This window comes from Lepidochelys kempii, chromosome 1 (assembly GCF_965140265.1).
Source record: "Lepidochelys kempii isolate rLepKem1 chromosome 1, rLepKem1.hap2, whole genome shotgun sequence".
NCBI classification, from domain to species: Eukaryota; Metazoa; Chordata; order Testudines; family Cheloniidae; genus Lepidochelys; species Lepidochelys kempii.
In genome coordinates, this window is record NC_133256.1 from 116,824,832 (window position 1) to 116,844,687 (window position 19,856).

General features: G+C 39.0%; 2 protein-coding genes and 1 non-coding gene across 13 annotated transcripts in view; 2 read left to right on the forward strand and 1 right to left on the reverse strand.

The window, feature by feature from the left end:
* The window catches only part of RNF149 (ring finger protein 149), a 35,753-nt gene extending 32,388 nt beyond the window's left edge, over nt 1-3,365 (forward strand). For all 5 annotated transcript variants that reach the window (XM_073351899.1, XM_073351909.1, XM_073351866.1 and 2 more), the window contains one exon: nt 3,051-3,365. The gene's annotated coding sequence lies outside the window, so the exon portion shown is untranslated. The remainder of the gene's footprint in view (nt 1-3,050) is intronic.
* The window catches only part of CNOT11 (CCR4-NOT transcription complex subunit 11), a 33,145-nt gene that overhangs the window by 3,223 nt on the left and 10,066 nt on the right, over nt 1-19,856 (reverse strand). Inside the window, exons 3-8 of one of the 7 annotated variants that reach the window (XM_073351824.1) lie at nt 17,389-17,541; nt 16,843-17,045; nt 14,782-14,984; nt 12,459-12,593; nt 9,133-9,229; nt 2,999-3,075 (exon numbers count right to left, since the gene is read on the reverse strand). In XM_073351824.1, the coding sequence (XP_073207925.1) occupies nt 3,043-3,075; nt 9,133-9,229; nt 12,459-12,593; nt 14,782-14,984; nt 16,843-17,045; nt 17,389-17,541 (824 nt within the window). In that variant the 3' untranslated portion in view covers nt 2,999-3,042. Of the gene's footprint in view, nt 1-2,998; nt 3,076-7,548; nt 7,911-9,132; nt 9,230-11,988; nt 12,100-12,431; nt 12,594-14,781; nt 14,985-16,842; nt 17,046-17,388; nt 17,542-19,856 lie in introns of those variants that run through there. The other 6 variants (XM_073351796.1, XM_073351815.1, XM_073351805.1 and 3 more) reach the window with 6 other exon arrangements.
* On the forward strand, nt 42-155 carry LOC140905649 (small nucleolar RNA SNORD89). The gene has a single exon (XR_012156895.1). It is a non-coding gene; the product is annotated as a small nucleolar RNA SNORD89 (small nucleolar RNA).

Consider the following 19,856-nt stretch of genomic DNA (forward strand, 5'->3'; position numbering starts at 1 on the left):
TCCTCTTTTGCTATGCCAAGCTTTGTAAGGACTTCTGTGTTGCTGAGGAATGATGACAATAAAAGGCCGAATTGCAGTGTCTCCATAAGCAGTTTGCTCTCTTTGGAAGCACAATGACAAAGTCTCCTGAAGCGAATTATTAGTCTGACCTCAGTAACCACTTTTCTAGAGGTAGGTGGAGAAACACAGGTGGTGGAAGAAACCCTCTCTGGACTTCAAATGGTAGCAAAAGACTGTCAGAAACCTCCTGAAATATTTCCCTTGTCGTAAGTCGATAAGCAGTCTAGTGTTACTATGTAAAGTGACCTCCTAGATCAGTGGCTTTCAATCTGTGGTTTGCAGACCCTGGGGTCCGTAGACTAAGATTTCCAAAGGGGTCTGTCCCTCCATTTGAAATTTTAAGGGTCCACAAATGAAAAAAGTTGAAAACCACTGCTCTACATAAATGGGCTAAACAGTATTAGAATTAACTGAGGTAGATAGATAACTGAGAGATCTTGCCTGTCCAGAACACAGGACTTGCCATATTGGATCAGACTGATAGAGGACGAGAGAGAAAACGTTGTACCAGTATTTAAAAAAAGGTAAATGAGAACCTGGGAAATTACAGGCAGGTTAGCCTGACATCAGTCCCAGACAGTATCAGGGAAATGCTGGTATGGGACACAATCAGTAAAGAAGGCAGTGTAACTAATGCCAATCAATATTTTTTTATGGAAAACAGGTATTGTTAAGAAAGCTTGGTATCTTCTTTTTAAATAAGATTCCAGATTTGCTTGATAAAGATAACTGATAAAATATACTTCGTCTTCTGTAAGGCATTTGACCTAGTCTTGTATGACATACTGATTTTTTTAAAAAGTACTATTCAAATTCAACCGCTCATATTACATGAATTAAAAATTAGTTAACTGAAAATGGGGGGGGGGGGGGGGAGAATGTAAATGGAGAATAGTCACCCAATGGGACTGTTTTTAATGAGATCCCACAGGAGTCTGTTCATTGCCCTGTGACATTCAGTATCTTTTAGTGATCAGGAAGAAAATATAAAATCATTACTGGTAAAAACTTGCAGGTGACACAAATTGGTAGAGTGGTAACCGGCCCTGGATCGCATGGTAAGAGTGCTTATTTGAATGTTTTTAATACAACCATGTGCAAGATCATACATCTAGGAACAAATAATGTATGTTACACAGAAAAGAGTTGACTATATCTTTGAAAGTAATGACTGGAAAACAAGGTAGTCACCTGAACATGAGCTCCCACTGTGGTGATGTACCTAAAAGGGTAAATATGATCCTTGGGCGTATAAACTGATGCATATCTAGTAGACTGATAGATTCCAAGGCCAGAATGGATCATTGTTATCTAGTCTGAGCTTTTGTATAACACAGGCTACAGAACTTCCAACGTAATTCCTATTTTTTAGAAAAACAAGGAGTGAGGAGGTGGTATTGCCTCTGTATCTGGCATTAGTGAGAATTATTGGGATACTGTGTCCCGTTCTGGTGTCAACACTGCAAAAAGGATGTTCACAAATTGGAAAGCCTTCAGAAGAGAGCTATAAAAAGATCTAAGGTCTGGAAAATATGCCTTTTAAATTGAGCTTTTTTTAGTCTCAGTATATTTTATCCATGAGAAGGTTGAGATAAATTGATCATGGTCTGCAAGTAGTTACATGGGGGAGTCAAGACTAGTTGTGTGTCTAAAAGGTATGCTATAGTTCCATTAGAAGTTATGGATTTGATCCAGAAATTATTGGATGAAGTTCTTTATCCTGTGCGAAGCAGAAAGTCAGACTAGAATGATACTAGTCTATTCTGGCCTTATTTTATGAATCCATTATCCGGGTATCTTGTCGCCAATATTAGATGCTTGAGAGAGGGTACCAAAACTCCTGCAATAGTTATGGGATAACCTGCCATGTGGGAATGTTTCCTGTTAACCCACTAATGGCTAGAGGTTGTGTGAAACCTTGAAAACCATGAAGATTTATATCCCTTTCACAGCCCTTTATTTTATTTTTTAAATTTACTACTATAATTCTAGCACCTTTTATAACATATCAAATCCCATTTTGAATCTTTCTAACCTCTTGGCCTCTATTATATTGTCAGTTACATAAGCTGTGGTGTGAAAGTTCTTTCATCTGACCTCCCACTAGTTTACTGGGACTTCTGCCTCACTTTTTCCCTCTGTAAAATGGAACAATTGTGCCTTACAGGGGTGTTGAGACTGTTTAGAGAGCAATGTTAGTGATTTTTATATTATGGCTGCAGTTGGATGCTTTGCCAGCTCTGGTTAGGATAGTTATATAACCCCAAAGCAGGCTTCTTTTCTTTAGAGGAGAGTTTTGATAAGTTTACTATGAACAATGCCAGTAATCTTGAGACTAGATGTACAATAAATTAAGGCTGGCATATTCAGTGTGTGGAACCTAATCCCAAATATGGTACAGGCTACAAAGAACAATAAAGGTGCCCTAATGTCACACTTTAGAACCACTCCACAGCATTTGGCAAAATTGGGAAATTGTGCTCCAGAAAGCTCCAAATAATAAGAGTGCTGCAGATCATAAGGGCAATGACTTCATTGTGGAGATTTAAGAAAATCTAAGTTACCGGAGTTGGGAGGTTGTGTATAGCTTCCATCAGTGACTTTCAACATCATGTGCTATTTAATGCAGAACTACTTCTTGGTGGAAGACATGAGGTTATTCAATAGCGGAGCGTCAGATCAACTCTTCTGCCCCTGGGGAACAGAGTGAGCAACTGGAGTTTAACTTGGGAGAAAATGACAGTGCTCTTAGTAGATTCAACCTAGTAGTATGATGGAATTTGGTAGGTGCTGCCCTATAGATGAGAAATGTGGCAGCCAGCAGCTAAATGAACAAGTGCTATTTTCCATTTTCTGACTTCAGCCACAACAAGCAGTCTCTTCCCTTTCATCAGTTCTACAACTTTCAATGCTGCACCAAAATAACGTTCTAACTTACCTTCTTAATCAGACTTTGTGCTATTTACTTAATATTCTCTTCTCTCATACAGGTGACATGGTGTGAAGATTCCAGAACTGGAAATATAAAAGATGCACATATATCAAGTTAATGTTTTCATGTATTCAAACTGGGTACTGAACTCTATTCTTGGATAACTTGCCATATGGCAAAATTTTGACCTGAGATTGTTTAAAGTAGGATATCTTTGATTGTTTGCATGTATCTGTGTAAGAGAATTCATTACCAGGGAACTTAATAAGTCCACCTATACTCTAATTGGACAGGGATCTAATTTAGTAGGTATCACTTATACTGTATTCCATCTACAACATGGTATTGCTGCATTTTTAATTAAAGAATATATTTCAGTCTGAAAAACGGGATGAGAAAGTGGAACTCCTACTGAATTAATGAAATACAGTAAGTAGTCATGAGAGCTTTAGTTTTTTTCTTAAAGCCCTAAGTCAAACTTAATTCAGTTAAGTTTGCTGTTTATGGTGAAAGACTATATCTGCAAGTAATTGCTAGATGAACTTGCTCACTGAGTTACCATTAATATTTGAAGGTTTCTTGTTCTTTCAGTCACCAAGTGGAATCATCTGATATGATTAATGAACGCATTAAAAACTTAACAGGAAAATGTGTTAGTTTTGAGTCCACTGGTGGGACTTTGCCTTTGACTGGCAACTACAGGGGCTGCTTTGGTCTAACGCTTAGGAAAACATTCAATCCACAGAAATAACTTGTTCAAACTTGATTGATATTGAGCAAAACCAGAATGAGTAAACTACTACTCAAACTGTTTGACTTTGATAATGGCAAGCCTAGTGCTAACTTTTTAATAAACTTGGTTGCACTGATTGGATACAGTACATCAAACTTTTTTCATTGTATACTTTAAACTATTTAAGAAAATGTTGAATTAAAGAAATCAATGTTATGTATTGTGTATTTAAAAAGTTATTAGTAAAAAACCTAAAATCCTGTAAGTTGTATGGGCTTATTAAATGTAATGGTATTTAAAAACTTGACTGCTTTCTTAACCTTATTATACCAGCTAGCTTTTAATTTGCTTCACATACAACTGGCTCTTCAGCTTCTTTCCTAAAGATGCTAGAGTTTCAACATTGAATGCAGTACTGAGAAAAACTTGTTCTTTACTCCTTGGTAGGAACACAGAGGTGTTGTACTAGTCTTTTATCATTAAATCTGGGCTCAGATCCTAGGTGAGAGTTACAGGACCCCCCCCCCCCTCCCTGAAAGAACAAGCCAGGTGCAAGTCCTGTATGGCCTCTCCCACTTCCTTCTCAGTCATCTGCTCTGGGGCATGAAATCCTTCTGAAGCTAGATGGGAGGAGGGACTAGTATAACAAGAACAGGAGTACTTGTGGCACCTCAAGACTAACAAATTTATTAGAGCATAAGCTTTTGTGAGCTACAGCTCACTTCATCAGATGCATAGTAATAGGAGTGGCTGGGTCATTACACATTGAATCTATTTTGTGAAGTTAAATATCCTCACACCTTGTCAACTGTCTAAATGGACCATCTTGATTATCACTAAAGTTTTTTTTCTCCTAATAGCTCACCTTAACTAATTAGCCTCAATTTGTATGGTAACTTCCAATTTGTGTGTATATATAATCTTGCTATATGTTCCATTCTATACATCTGATGAAGTGAGCTGTAGCTTACAAAAGCTTATGCTCTAATAAATGTTAGTCTAACATGCCACAGGTAGTCTGTACCTGCAAAAAGAACAGGAGTAACATAGCTGCTACTCTGAAACCTAGTATAGCAAGATTGTTCTAGTCAGCTTGAGATGGATGCATTAAAAATTTGAGGAAGCTTTCATGCCTGTAATCCTTACAATTAAAAATTCAGATAGGGAGGTCCTCAAATACTGCATTTACCCATGCTATGATATGGACAGGTCTTTAAGGTGTGCACACAGAAGGTCCGTCTAGTGTAATGGTGAGTTTTTGTGAATTAGGCTTCTACCACTCCCTTACTGAAGTGGCATGCTACTATAGAGAACTATCTACCATGTGCAATTTAAGCAACCCTGTTTAAGCTAGGAATGTTTCAGCCTTATGCCTACAATCAGGGCTGTGTACTCTGCAGCACATCAGCAGCAATATTGATTTATTCTATCACTATCCCTTGTTTCTACTCATCCTCACATGGACACAGCTACCCACAGAACTAAGCAATGTGACAGATCAGTTGCCAGGAAGCAGTCACCTTCCCCAGTACCATAAAAGAGAATCTATCAGAGGGGCTGCTGAAAGCAACAGTAAGATGGGCTGTGTTAGAGGCACAGCCCCCAGACTTGAGGGATTGTTACACTCCCTCAGACCAGGCTTTTAGGGTTTCCTCAGAACCAGTCTGTGGTACTGCCAGACGCTTCAATACCAGAACTCTTAGTCCTGGCTCAAAGTGTGTCAGGTCAGACTGCAGTACCAAGAGCACCTCCATCTGCCTAGGACCAGACAGCAGTTATGCTACAAGTGCACTGAACACCACAGCACTCTCCTTCAGGGAAGCAGCTGATACATGGATAACACCTGAACTACAGTGTCTTTCCTTGGATTATTTGAGTCAAGTCACCCTCAGAACAACCCAGGGAGCCAGTCAAAAATTTTGCTGGACTCCCATATTCCTGGGTATGATAGTCTTTCACAAATACCAGCTCAGCCTTCAGAATATCCTCCCTTCTCAGGATTCATCTTCATAGGTACCTAGCAGTGATCAGTCACCAAACCCTTGGCCACTCAATCTCAGGTTAAGGGTCACCCTGAATAATTATTCTAGGATGAGGAATACTTGTGGCACTTCAGAGACAAATTTATTTGGGCATAAGCTTTCATGGGCTAAAACCAACTTCATCAGATGGATGCAATGGAAGATAGATATATATATATATATATATATATCACACACACATACAGAGAACATGAAAAAATGGGTGTTGCCATACACACTGTTACAAGACTAATCAATTAAGGTGGGCTATTAGCAAGAGGAAAAAAAACAAACACTGATCCAGAAGTCATCTATTCCAGGACAGGCCCAACAAAGAAAGTAACAGAATGGCACTAGCTGTCACCTTCAGCCCCCAACTAAAACCTCTCCAGCACATCAAGGATTTACAACCTATTCTGAAGGACAATCCCTTACTCTCAGATCCTGGGAGACAGGCCAGTCCCCACTTACAGACACCCCCCCCAACCTGAAGCAAATACTCACAAGCAACCCAACAAAAACACTAACCCAGGAACCTGTCCTTGCAACATAGCCCGTTGCCAACTGTGTCCACATATCTATTCAGGGGACACCATCATAGGGCCTAATCACATCAGCCACACTATCAGAGGCTTATTCACCTGCACATCTACCATCACGTTCCAGCAACACCCCTCTGCCATGTACATTGGCCAAACCACAGTCTCTACGCAAAAGAATAAATGGACACAAATCAGACATCAAGAATTATAACATTCAAAAACCAGTCAGAGAACACTTCAATCTCTTTGGTCACTCGATTTCAGACCTAAAAGTCACAATTCTCCAACAACAAAAAACCTTCAAAAACAGACTCAGAGAAACTGCTGAATTGGAATTAATTTGCAAACTGGACACCATTAAATTAGGCTTGAATAAAGACTGGGAGTGGATGGGTTACTACACAAAGTAAAAACTATTTCCCCATGCTAAATTTTTCCCTACTGTTACACCTTGTCAACTATCTGAAATGGGCCATCCTGATTATGACTAAAAAAGGTTTTTTTTTCCCTCCTGCTGATAATAGCCCACCTTAATTGATTAGTCTCATTACAGTTGGTACAGCAACAACCATTTTTTCATTATCTGTGTATATATCTTCCTGCTGTATTTTCCACTGCATGCATCTGATGAAGTGGGTTTTAGCCCACGAAAGCTTATGCCCAAATAAACTGGTTAGTCTCTAAGGTGTCACAAGTACTTTTTTTTTTTTGCTGATACAAACTAACAGCTACCACTCTGAAATCTATTCTAGGATGCGTGCAGTGTAGTTGTAGCCATGTCAGTCTCAGAATATTGAGACAAGAACTGTTGATGGAGTAACCCTTCACGATTACTTTAAAGATTAAAAGGAGTGATTAGCATGTTGCATCTATATTTTCCCTAGAAATGTAATTTTTTTTAATCTAAACCTCTACAGGTACCGTGAATTTATTAAAAAAATTGGCATGATGGAATTTGGAGTGACATCACTCCCTCAGTTTCAACTGGCAGTAGCAATTCTAAGCTTGCTTAGCATGATTTGAAACAACTCACTGAACATGTTGGACATTCTCATGTTCTGTCCTTCCCCCTCCAAGCTTATTTTTCTTGGACAGGGGCATCACATAATTCTCCAGTAAAATTTAAGTCCCTTGGAAGTAAGCAATGCTTGCACTTTAGGAGATTCTTCCATTAAGGATTATTGTTCCTTAGGCTTAATAGTCAAGGACAGAAAATACGGTGTGTCCAGTGTCAAAAATCAAAACAAATTCAAGATAGTCTAGTATCAGAAAAGCAATATTTATTGCCTTGCTTTATGCATAAAATGCTATTTATACAGTATTAAACCAAGCAATCCACTGATTTAAGTTTAAAATTTATACACAAAAAAGTAATGATACAGAACATTCAGCTGACCGCTGTTTCGCCAAATTTTGAAAGGGTCTTATTTTGAAGCTTTTGCCTCCGAAGGGTTTTCCCCAGTATCCAATGTCTTCAGCAATCTGAAAAGGCCAGCTGCTTCTCGTATCCGACTGAACTCAATACAAAATGCCTGCACTTCTATAAACAAGTCCTGTACATTAATAATTTTGTTCCGGATCAAAGACTGGAGAAAGACACAAACGAGACGTACCAGGCGGTTCTGAAACAGAAAAGGTCTGGCTTTAATATCTGAAAATATGCCCAAGCAATTCTGTTGAAGAGTCTGACCCTTTGTACTGGTATTTTGTGACAATTCAACTAGAATTAGTTATATCAGTTTACCAACCTTTTCACTTCAAGATTTATACAATCTGCATTTAGCCCTTTATTTTTCCCGTCTGCTGCCCTATAATGAAATGTTAAGGATAGGGAGCTGGACATGCTCTTCAGTCCTGCATGAAATTTTTTTTACTGATTGTACGAACTAGGTCCTACCACTGTACACTTACTTTATACGTAGGTGGCATGGCTACCTCTTGGGCAAAAACTTGGATCTGAATACAAGATTTCCACAATAGAGTGACTCAAGAGGATATTAAATATATGTACTGAGCATTAAGGATAACTTAGTCATTACTTTTAGGAAAAAGAACTCATTTTAAGAGTAATGTTTCCTAAAAGAAAGAAATTATTGCAGAATAATTTCTCATGCTAGAGGATGTAGAATTTGTGGATTTTTTCAGACTGGGAGGAATTTTAAAAAGCTGGGAGCCATGCCAATCGCAGGGCAAGAAGGTTGGAAATACAGGGTGCTGCCTCATTTGCTAAGGTTTTGAAATGCCACACATTAGCCCTGAGAGCCATTTTGTTTCCACTTCAAGTGTAATTCTTTTTTTGCATAGCGTGTCCTTAGAAACAGAATGCCTTCTGTTTATTTTGTTAACTGTGGGCACTTCCCTTTGCAGTACTAAAAAGTGCAGGAGATTCTGGAGTGTTTCTCTGATGACAAAGCACAGCGCTATGCAGAAATAAAGTTAGAAGTGGAAGGATCTGGAAGCTTGAGGACAGGGAGAAGAGGTAAAAATCTAATATGTGGATGGAGAGAAGGGTACCAAGTGAGAGATCTGACTCTCTCTGACACCATATAAAGTCCTGAATAATGTAAGGGAAGCACTGTACAACTACTTTTCTACTGAATGCATGAAGTACTCTGCAGAAAATTAAGACTACTACCTGTGCGCCTATAAAAATACTGAAGGAACAACCCCTACTCAATCATATGCTTATTAAACATCAGAATTTCATTAAAGCGGTATTTTACTTCTTGAAGTCACAATTCGTAAAGAGGGAATATGTGAATTCCCAATGTAGTCACCTTATTAAATCTCACTACTGAAGATGCCTCATCTTGACTTTTAACCAAGTCATTCTCAAATACCCACCTGCATGTATTTATCCTTAATTTGTTCACAGGTAGAGATGCAATTGGAGATATAAAGGTGAATAAATTCAGGAGGGAGATCAACTGCTGTAGTAAGCCTGTTAAATGTAAAACCAGCTGATTAATGTACAGATAAAGTAGCAAGTTAATCATCCATCGTACCATTAAACAATGGACAAGTATAGTTACCCTCATAATTCAAATTTGTATACGATTCATTGACAATCCACTGTAATGTCTAAGGGAGTTGTCAAAAGACCATAACTCCAAACATTTTAGTTATGTCCAATAAGTGCGTTGCACTAGCCGGACACCAACATCAAAAGGCAAATCTATTTTTACATCAAGTGCAATATAGAAATTGGTTTTATTTAATGTTACTCTCTAGATGTCTCCGTGCAGGAGGCCTACGTCAAAGGCACCCATGTGATCTTTACTGTCTAATAAGCAGATGCACTTCTTACACCCTACAGAAGCTAGTGATGGGCACTGCATGCAGAGCAACAGAAACTCTCAAGTTACTTATCTGAGTAGATTAGAGCTTATTTGAGCGACAATTTCATACTGTAGCAAGCATCAAATGCAATTGTGTATATCAGCATCAGAGATCAAGTTCTAGAAGCTGGAACACTTCTTCTAAAATACACAACTGGAACAGCATTATTTTGTGCTTCAAAAACGTTAGTTTGCCTTAGTTTTTTTTCAGGGTTCTAAATTTAGAAATCATGGGAATTAGATCATCATTAATATCTGGATTTCAAAATAAGTTCAAAAGACTTTAAAATGACTAAACATGTTAATCACACTATTGGTGTGAAGAACCAGAAGTGTCTCACCAAAGAGCGAGCTAGAGAACATTTTTTTAAAATACGAGAAAGCAAGAGAGCTTGTGCTTTCAGAATAGTGCTATAGACATAATATCTTCAATCACGCAATACATGTACTATACTAATGGATCATTAAGGTGTACAACTGCCATCTGACTTGTTTGAAGGGGACTTGTAAGTTGTTTTCAAGTTGTTTCAATACCCACAAAGTAAGAGAGGTACTACAACTAAGGAATGATCTTACATCACATTTGAAGTATGCCAGTTAGATGCAGTTCTGCAAGATGCTCCAGCTTGCACTAGACTGCTGTGCAACCAGTATGGAACTTTGCTGGATCACAAAGGTTTTGGCTTTTTAATGAAGTGGTTCGGAAGACTGGAGCATGTAGGTCAGTAGGTGTCTTATCATAAGACTTTGCAAGTGTTTTTTATATCCCACAGGACATTTACTTTACCTGATTTCCCTCACCTCAAACTTCCCTTTTGACACTGCCAACCATTTTAAATTTTATGGAAAACTCCTGCCCTGTATCTTTTGTGGGGAGGACCCTGCCTGCATCAGAACTGATGTGATTTTCACTGTGCCGGGGGGGGGGGGTACCCATTTACCTACTGCCATTCCTTCCTAAAGCAGAGCAGAGGCCCTAGCAGCTTGATGGCTACTACCTCGAAGTGGGTAGAACTGTCAACTCGGCAGCTTTAGGGAAGGCTTGGTACTTATACTGCGCACCTGAGGACTGATTCATCAACATTGCAGGAATGGAACCAGGTGTTTAACAACTCCTTGAATAGTATGGAACGCTTCACAAATTTGCGTGAATAGTTGAAAGACCAAGAGATGGGGAAGAAGTTCCAACTACTTCTCATTTAGCTTGTAGCCTCTGGGAAACTTTCAGGTTAAATACTTAAAACATTTTACTCAGGAGACTAATGCAGATCAGTGTTAGCAGTTTTTCTTTTTTAAACATCCAGAAAAGTAGTCTGCAGTGCTGAAGTGGGGACAGGAAGGAAGAAAACTACAGGGTTTGGCATGAGGGGAAGAAGAATTAGGCTTCTCATTCAAAAATAGTTGCTTAATGCATGAACATACAAGCAAGCTACATATCACTACAGTAACATTTAATCATGGGTATGAAACCCAACTGGTCAATTACAATAGATCTGGAAGTCAACATCCAAGCCTATTATAATAAAACTTCTCAGAACATACTTATCTGACAGTAGTTTGTCCCAACTAAGCAAATTTGAGTGCATCTCTGATGCCAGAAGCAAAAAAAAAAATCAGCTGTATTATAGGTGGGGTTGGTAGCACTTCAGAGTAAGGTAGCACTACCCTTCCCATTAAGACCCTGTTTTCAGTTGCTTATAACTTTGCCAAACTTTAATATTTGGGCTGAAATTTTACATGCTGGATGTCTACACCTCAGCTTGATTTTTTTTTAAACGTTAACCAAAATAATTCAGCCATTTCCAAGAATGAGACAAGGGAAAAATAAGTTTTGCCCATGTTAAAATATTCTGGTGACCTTTTCTCTGATGCACTCCCCTGCCCCCATGCTTTGGAACAGGGACTTGAAATTTTGGCAGGGGGTGACCTTCATGTCAAACACTCAAGAGTCACAAAATACCTGATTTAAGGTTGCCTGTGCAGGCTTAATTTGGCTCCCTTGTGTGTATGCATTATGATACAGTATTTTTTCCACAAGACCCCTGGTTCATTTAAGGCACAGGAAGGATGATGCTCACTAAGTGAGCAGAGCAGCTGTTCAATATTTTGTTTTATACTCATTGTTCACTATGTGGCCCTTAAGTCTTATGTACTGCATACTATTCAAACCCTCCTCTGAATGCTCAGCACTTCTGCAAATCAAGTCAGGCACCCAGAAAATGAAGAACACACAATTAGTGACGACCTGCGAAGGGTTTGGTTCAAGTGACTTGTGTAGCATCACACAGGAACTCTGGCTGAGGCAGGATACAATTCTCCAACTGCCTTAACCATGAGGTCATCCTTTCTCTTCACTACACACCTTCCAAGTTCTGCAACGAATGAGGCAGGGTTCTAGATAGTCTGTTTCACTACACAGCCCTGATTCCAATCCAGAGCAAGTACATCCCGTGCACTGAAGGAGGTGGGGGTCCTGTGGAAAAATTGTATGTGATCATGTAAATAAAGACTATCAACGTACAGGCACAAGGGGGCCCAATTAAAGCTGCACAGACCACTTTTATTCTGGCATTTTCAAACTCTCGAGTGTGACTTTGCTTTTATTTACATAACACACAAACTAGATTAAATTGCAAAGAAATGCCCCTGCATAACAGTTCTGTTGTACCCATCGTATGCAATGGAGCTTTGGCTCTAGAAGTTTACAGCATCCATAAGCGTAGCATTATACAGAGGCATCAAAATCCATTGCTGTCAGTGTCTCTAAGTAGACTCTTTTAAAAGTAACACATGATCTAGCAGAACCTTCTGTTAAAGAATCACTGCACTGACTCCAGATGTAGGACTTTTCCCTCTATAGCAGGTGGCACAGCTCTCCAGCTGACTGAATGAACAAGAACTGTGTGTTTCTTGTTGCTCCTGTTCATTCTGCCTGCTGCAAAACAGTAGAGATAACAGGGGAGGCGTCTGAGGAGAGAGAAAGCGAGAAACAAGGAAACGAGATCATAACTTTACCCTGGTAGAAGCAGTACTTCCTCAGACTCACACTAGTAGTAGTTTTGGTATTAAAATGCTCCCAGATTGTATTTCCATAAACTCTAGGCAAAAACGACAATCTCACCCTTCACATGCTCTTGTGGACATCTTCTGATTCTTCTCTTCCACCCCAAAAAAGTCATTCCAGTTAAGATGAGCTGCTGTAAAATCTCTCTATTAGTGCTTCCCCATAGGCCTCAGGAGTATCAGTACAATACTATTCTAAGAGGACTAAAAATGGCATTGAAATCTGTCTCCAATTTCAATATCAAAGGTGATCAATTTACAAGTGAAGTTTTTTCACTACTCCTCTACAAACTTTACATAGCAATGAGCGGCGGGGCTGTTTCATTGTTGTGTAGACTTCTGAGATGGGGATAGAGCCCAACCTCGGAAGTCTACACAGCAATGAAGCAGCCCCACAGCCCCTTTGCTGTGTAGACAGATATACCCTAGGAGAAGTTACGTTCTTTATTCCACACACACACACGTTAAAAATGGTCAGTGACCTAAATTAAACCCAATGAAAGCAAAGGTACCTGATGTAACTGAATGGAATAATTCCGATGCACAATATGAAATAGAATCTGTCTCAGTCTTGCAGGACTAACAGTAAAAACATGAACATTTACCACTTGTGTCAGGTACAGAGTACACCAGTGGAACAGATTTGTTAAATAAGCTAGTGCCATTTCTACAGTCTATTTTGGAAAACAACAGTAACTAATACTATTTCTGAATCTAATTATTGCAAGACCCCAGAAGTGCACTATTCTGTCATTTTGTGCATTCCTGTAGCAGATAAGTATGGCAATATTAAAACGTTTACGGCTTATTGATTAGCAAATCTTGAAATGTTAAAGATAGATTTTTTTTTTAAAGGATACATTGTCACTTTCTCATATGAGTGCTGTTATTCATAGAACTAGCTGCTCTCTAATAAGGATGCTTTTGTATATTAGATGGTGGTTATTAGGCAAAAACTTAGTTTAAAAGTTTGTGGTGATCAGATAAATTTTCATAAAGTTGTGAAGACTGAAAAAAGCTTATTCCTACTAAAAGTGTTCTCTTGATGTACACAGATGATACACAAAGAAATTTTACATATAAATAATTGTCAAGTTCAACATGAAAATGAGAGAAGCCACAACCATTCAAACTAAATACATTCACTGTCACGTGATTTGATTTACAACAGCACAGAAGAGTTGATTTTCTTTAGAAATATAAATGTAGAAAAGTAAGAAACTTCTAGTTAAGCATAACATTCTACTGAGATTGCCATTAACCCAATAGAACTACACTTTTTTTATTAAGAGGTGGGATTCAATGTGAATTTCAAATAAGAAGCAAGATTTCAAGATTTGCCCTATTTCATTTGCAGAACAAAATGGCGGACACAACACTCATATCACAGAGGCAAAACCACTACTACGCACAGCCTTGTTTTAAGATATATTGTAAAATTATTTCTATGAATACTCCTACTGAAATGAACTGTGCCTCTCATGTTAGTGGCATTTCATGAAGAAGTGTTTATTACTTTGTTTGAATTAATTAGCAATATTACACCTTTCATTGAACAAACCCTTAAAAGGGATGAAACTAACTTGACATACAGGCAGTTTTGAATGATAGTGTTCAGACTTCTTTTGGCAAGAGGACAGGTAATTCAAAGCTGCTTCACTGCATTTTAGTGAGTCTGCTTATATAGTATAAATTGGTATATTTAGTCAGATGAGTTCAGCACTTTTCCAGCCAATGATCATGTCCTATGGTAAAAGAGCATAGAGGAGTCTTCTCTTCCCCCTTCTTGCTTTAATATGTCTGATTTGTGCACAAGGACCATCTTTTTCAGGCCAAAACCTATTTCAATGAAATTTGACAGCTATTTCCTAAACTCCTGCTAACTTTGGTACCCTTTAGGGGCACAGTGGAACAAGCTACTTTTCAAATCTGACTATACCACTATGCATAAAGCCACAATCAGTAAAACTCATCAGGTACTTCCTGTGAAACATTATGCTTTCATTTTTTTAAAAAACAGCACTGATCAGAGCACTCCAGTGCGAGAACTCACAAAGATAAGTTTAGATTTAAGAAGACAAGGAACACTTACCGATTTACAACTTCCATTGAATGTAAAGACATGTCCATGTTGACCAGGACAGAAAAATACTCTGTTATCTGACTGGACTGCATTAGCTTAAGCAACATTTCTATAGCAACTAAAGGATTATTTTCCACCAGGTCAGGCAGTTTGGCAGGAGTGAGGCCAATGTGGTAAACAAGCTTGGGGTCCTTTTCTAATTCTCCAAGAAGCTATAAAAAAAAACAACAACATCATTTTAAATTTGAATTAAACTGTACATGGTTGACCACACAAGGTGAACTAGAAACCTAGCCTGGATTTTATTATGACTTAGTTTAATAAAATATTCTGCCTTGTGCAGAAATTCCAGTGATATGAAGAACGACTCCAAGTTTCCTGTAATTGTCAACAGGTTATGCATTTTTTACAAAAATGATGTAGCCTGCAAAACAAAAGCAATAATCCATCTATATTATACAAAAGGAGAATAATTCTAGCCACTTGGATTTAAGTATTTCTTCTTATACATATTTTGTTTTCTTCTAATATTTCAGTTTCTGCCCCAGGGCAACTGCACAGAAAAGCCTTTAAAAGAAGCTAGGGTTTGAAGCTCATGGCAGTTAGTAGCCTTGTATGTTGTGGAAAAAATTAAACCCACATAATCCAAGTTTCATTTTTATCTCTTGCTCTAGCTCTTTCATTGAACCGGAAAATACACACTGTTTAACTGACCTTACCAACAACTTTGATAAGTTATCTTAGACAGAAAGAGATAGTTGTTCTAGAACATCTCTCTCCTTATACAGTACAATGATAAGATTAAGACCCATTGAAGTCAGTAGTAACACTCCGACTAACTTCAGCCAGACAAGATTAGGCCCTTAGCATTTCTAAATAAACATCTTATTGAAAGCCTCTGCCAAACCTGAAACAGCATTACTGCAACAAGGTTATCCTAGCAGGGAAATACTGTTACTAGTTACTAGTCACATTTTCCATTTGTTCAGCTAATGTCTATCTGCTGTTTCTACACACACTGCCAAGTTTTAAAAAATGCTTTCCTCACCTGACCATACACAAACCAAGACTCCGGAATTTTGGTATTGAGACAAGACAACTCAAACAATATTGAGATTTCCTAAATTTGGAGACAGTTTTAAGCAAGTCCACTCCTTGGCAGGACAAATCTTCAAACTTCTGGAGTGCCCACAGACAGATTAGTGCTCTACACAGGAGTTTAGAGAGTTTAAATCTTGTAGTGACACTTCCATCTTAGCACCTCGGGCTACTGTTTGTTTTGAGTTCCATCATTCTGCTTCACTGGGTCTGCTATGTGACTATTTTAATTTTATGTAATATAAATAGGCGTGGAAAGATTAGAATTTATCATCTGTATATGTTGATTTCACCATATATACAACAATGAAAAATATTTCCATCAATGATAACTGAAATGTACAGATAGGCCAACTTAGAACAATGCTGCTTGAGAACTTAAGAGTTTGATTTAAGGATATTTACTTTGTATATTTTGACATGTGATGCTGACAATTTCTGTTTTAATGGTTATGAAGCTTTAACTTTTTGAATCTCAAAATCTACTGTCATTAAATAATTACTGTCTGACCCCAAATGTTCACAAATATAGGAAATTATAAATTGATAAAAAATTTAAAAATGCTTAAATAAACAAATATTGATATTATCCACTGAAATTATTTAAAAAAATTGAATTCTGTCAACCCCAAATATTGAGTTGAGTACTATTTTTAAAAAAAAAAAAAAAGGAGTACTTGTGGCACCTTAGAGACTAACCAATTTATTTGAGCATGAGCTTTCGTGAGCTACAGCTCACTTCATCCGATGAGCTGTAGCTCACGAAAGCTCATGCTCAAATAAATTGGTTAGTCTCTAAGGTGCCACAAGTACTCCTTTTCTTTTTGCGAATACAGACTAACACGGCTGTTACTCTGAAACCTGAGTACTATTTAAGTCATTTAATTTGACCCTAGTTTTCTAAAATGTATGAAATACAAGAACATGCATAGGAAAGATTAGAAGGGAGGGCAGCTAGCACATAGTACCCACCTGTGTTTGCTGGGGAGAGGACAAAGGACTTTTGAAAGCCTTAGCCATGATGCGTTTGATCTCCACTCCAGTGCTGTTTTTAACACACATTGACTTATCCCACTGAATTGCATGATCTGGCTCTATTGGGTTTAACCAAGCCAGCTCATCCTCACAAATATGGAGTGGAGGTGGTGGCCGGATAAACTCTGGTCGAAAGTGACCTGAAAGACAATGTTGTGAAGATTTCTTTCAAAGGAAAAGTAAAGAGGTGAAGTCCTTTTTGTATTACTCAATGAAAAATCATTTTACATTTAGAAGGTTATTATACTGTATATTTAATATAAGGTTGACAATAGCAATACCTCTCTCCCTCCCACAACTGTAATACTTTTCAACGTACAATCAGATGAATTTGTTTTTACTGGAGTTTTGTACTATGACGTATGAGCTTGGTCACATACAATCCAATCTACAGAAAAGTAGCTCAACACATCATTTATATCACTCCTTAAGTAATTGTGCCAAAGACTACAGAAACTTAAGAGTAAACAAAGATGCACATACTTTCTATAGGTGGTTTTGGTCCACTCACTAAAGCTTCAGTGATCTGTGAGGCAACAGAGCTGTCAAAACCAGAATTTGAGGAATCTGGGTCAGGATCGCTGAGAATGCTGGGGAAGCTAGCTTTGCTCTGTGTTGGCAACTCAGACTGACGCTCTGAAAAAAAGTTCAGCCCATGATATTAAAGCATACAACCAAAATACAGATGTCAGGAATACTAAAAGTAGCAGGAGACAATCTGAGCTTTAGAACAGCACTGGCTTAAAGAGACAGTGTTAACATGAAATCTAGTTCAGGTTTGTAAACGGTGGGCCATGGAGCATTTGCTGGTGGTGTGCAAAGAGTTGATTGGTCGGTCACATGGTGTTGGCTCTCCTCCTTTCCACTTCCTAAAACTGCATTAGATAGCTAAAAATACTAACACTTTCCCAGTATTACTTTTCCATGAAAACAGCAATTGTTGTATTTGTCACAAGGATTTACATAATTGCAAATGGGAGCAATGCAGTGATCGACTGGGAATGGGTGAGAACATAAGCTATCTGTGAGAATCCTCTGGGACAGTGGTTCTCAAGTGGGGGGCCAAGAGCTGTTTCAGGAGGCCACGCCCTCTGAGGCAGGAGCCCCGGCACCCTAGGATTACCATATGTCCGGTTTTCCCCAGGCATAGCCTCTTTTGATTCTCCACTGTCTGTCTGAGCAGATTTTTTCAAATCAGAGGCTATATCCGGGCTTTTGCAGAGCCTCACTGGTTCCTTCCCTTGTAGCTGATGGGGCAGGATCTGGCAGCTGTGAGGGACCAAACAGCTTCACAATGCAGCATGTCAGCCTCATGCTGCCAGATCCTGAACCCTTTCTCTAGGGAGCAGCTCCAGTTGGGGCTGCATTTTGCAACAGGTGAGCTAATCCCATGCTGCAAGGCTGGTGGGAAGGGCAGAAAGAGGACGGGCTGTGGCTGTTTCCAGGGAGGAGCTATGTGCAGCTGCTGGAGGTGAGAGACAGGCTGCACCAAGTGCCCAGGAAGCATGGAAGGGGAGTGCAGAGGTCAGGGTAGAAGGGGCACAGGAGGGTTAGGGGACTCCTCCTTCCTGCTCCCCCTCTGCCTCTGCCCTCTGGCAGTGCCTTCTTTTGGGGAACCTGAAACATGATAACCCTAAATGGGGCCAAAGCCCCAAACCCCGGTGCCCCGCAGGGCCCTGAAGTTTTTAATAGTATGTTGGGGGGAAGGGGAGGGTTCAGAAAGAAGGTTGAGAACCCCTGCTCTAGGATGTGACCTAGCTTATGGAAAGAGTTAGAACCCCAGATCTAGTCAGTTTCAAAAAATGAGTTTGGAGTAGTTTTTCATGCACTATTCTTGCCAGACTTGTCCCCCTGCCAATTGTATTTTTACAGTTACATTTCTCTCTCCCTCCCCCCGCTTTCCCCACTGTTGTGTGAAGACCCACACAAACAGACATTCAGACTCTACAATAATGGGGGCCATAAGAAAATCTAAATCAGAGGTAAAAGATTTTTCGATGTGGACTGTGTTTTTAGTGATGTTGCACAGACTAACTACCTTCCCCCATCTGTTGTCACATCATCCCAGTAGCAACTACAGCAATTGCTTACATTGAAAAAATATATATTAGGAGTCTAATATAAATTAAAATTTTATGCATCTGGAAGTGAGCCAGCAGCATGGGACATCCAGCACTATCTGGACTACAGTTGTAAGCAAGAATTGTTCAGAGGTGGACAATGCCCCTAAAAAGGCCAAATTACACAGCATAGAAAACAAATTACACAGTACTACTACTAAATCCAGTAGATATTCTTTGTTACTGCAAAGCTGCTTACAGAGAAAGGAAAATAGGTTTTAAACTTATAGATACATTCTGAGAAACCGTAACATGGCTTCTGTCATAGGAGCACTCAAACAAGTTGAGGACTTGGGAGTTTAGCTGACCCTTTATTCCTAATCCTAAATTTCAGGCTCCAACTTTTATGACCTCTGTAGTACTGTGAAAAAGGATGTCTTTACTTTCTGTCACCCTGATCAGTTCATTTTAAAATAGGTCAACCTTACTTCACAAAAGTCAGTAGCTGACTAACAGATGCCAGCCCCACAGCATTGCTAACAGACTCCATCTGCAAGGGGAAGTCTAAGTATGCGCTTATATCTAGTCATTCAGGGAGTTTTCATCCTTTTGTAGGCATTTTTTACGTAGCATGCTCCTTAACAGATTCAGCCTCTAATAATTTGAAGCTTGAAATCTTGGTCCCATAACTAATACAGCTCTTGTTTTGTGCCCAGCAGTCACTGAAGAGAGACACCGTACTGAAATGAAACTACTGCTTCATTTTCTGTGTAACTGAGCTTGTATACTGCCTCTACCTACACCGAATTTGTTTATACTTTCCCCTTTATTTAGAACCTGGTGAGCTAGTACTCAGAGCTTTTCTCTGCAGAAACGTTCTTCATGCTAGAT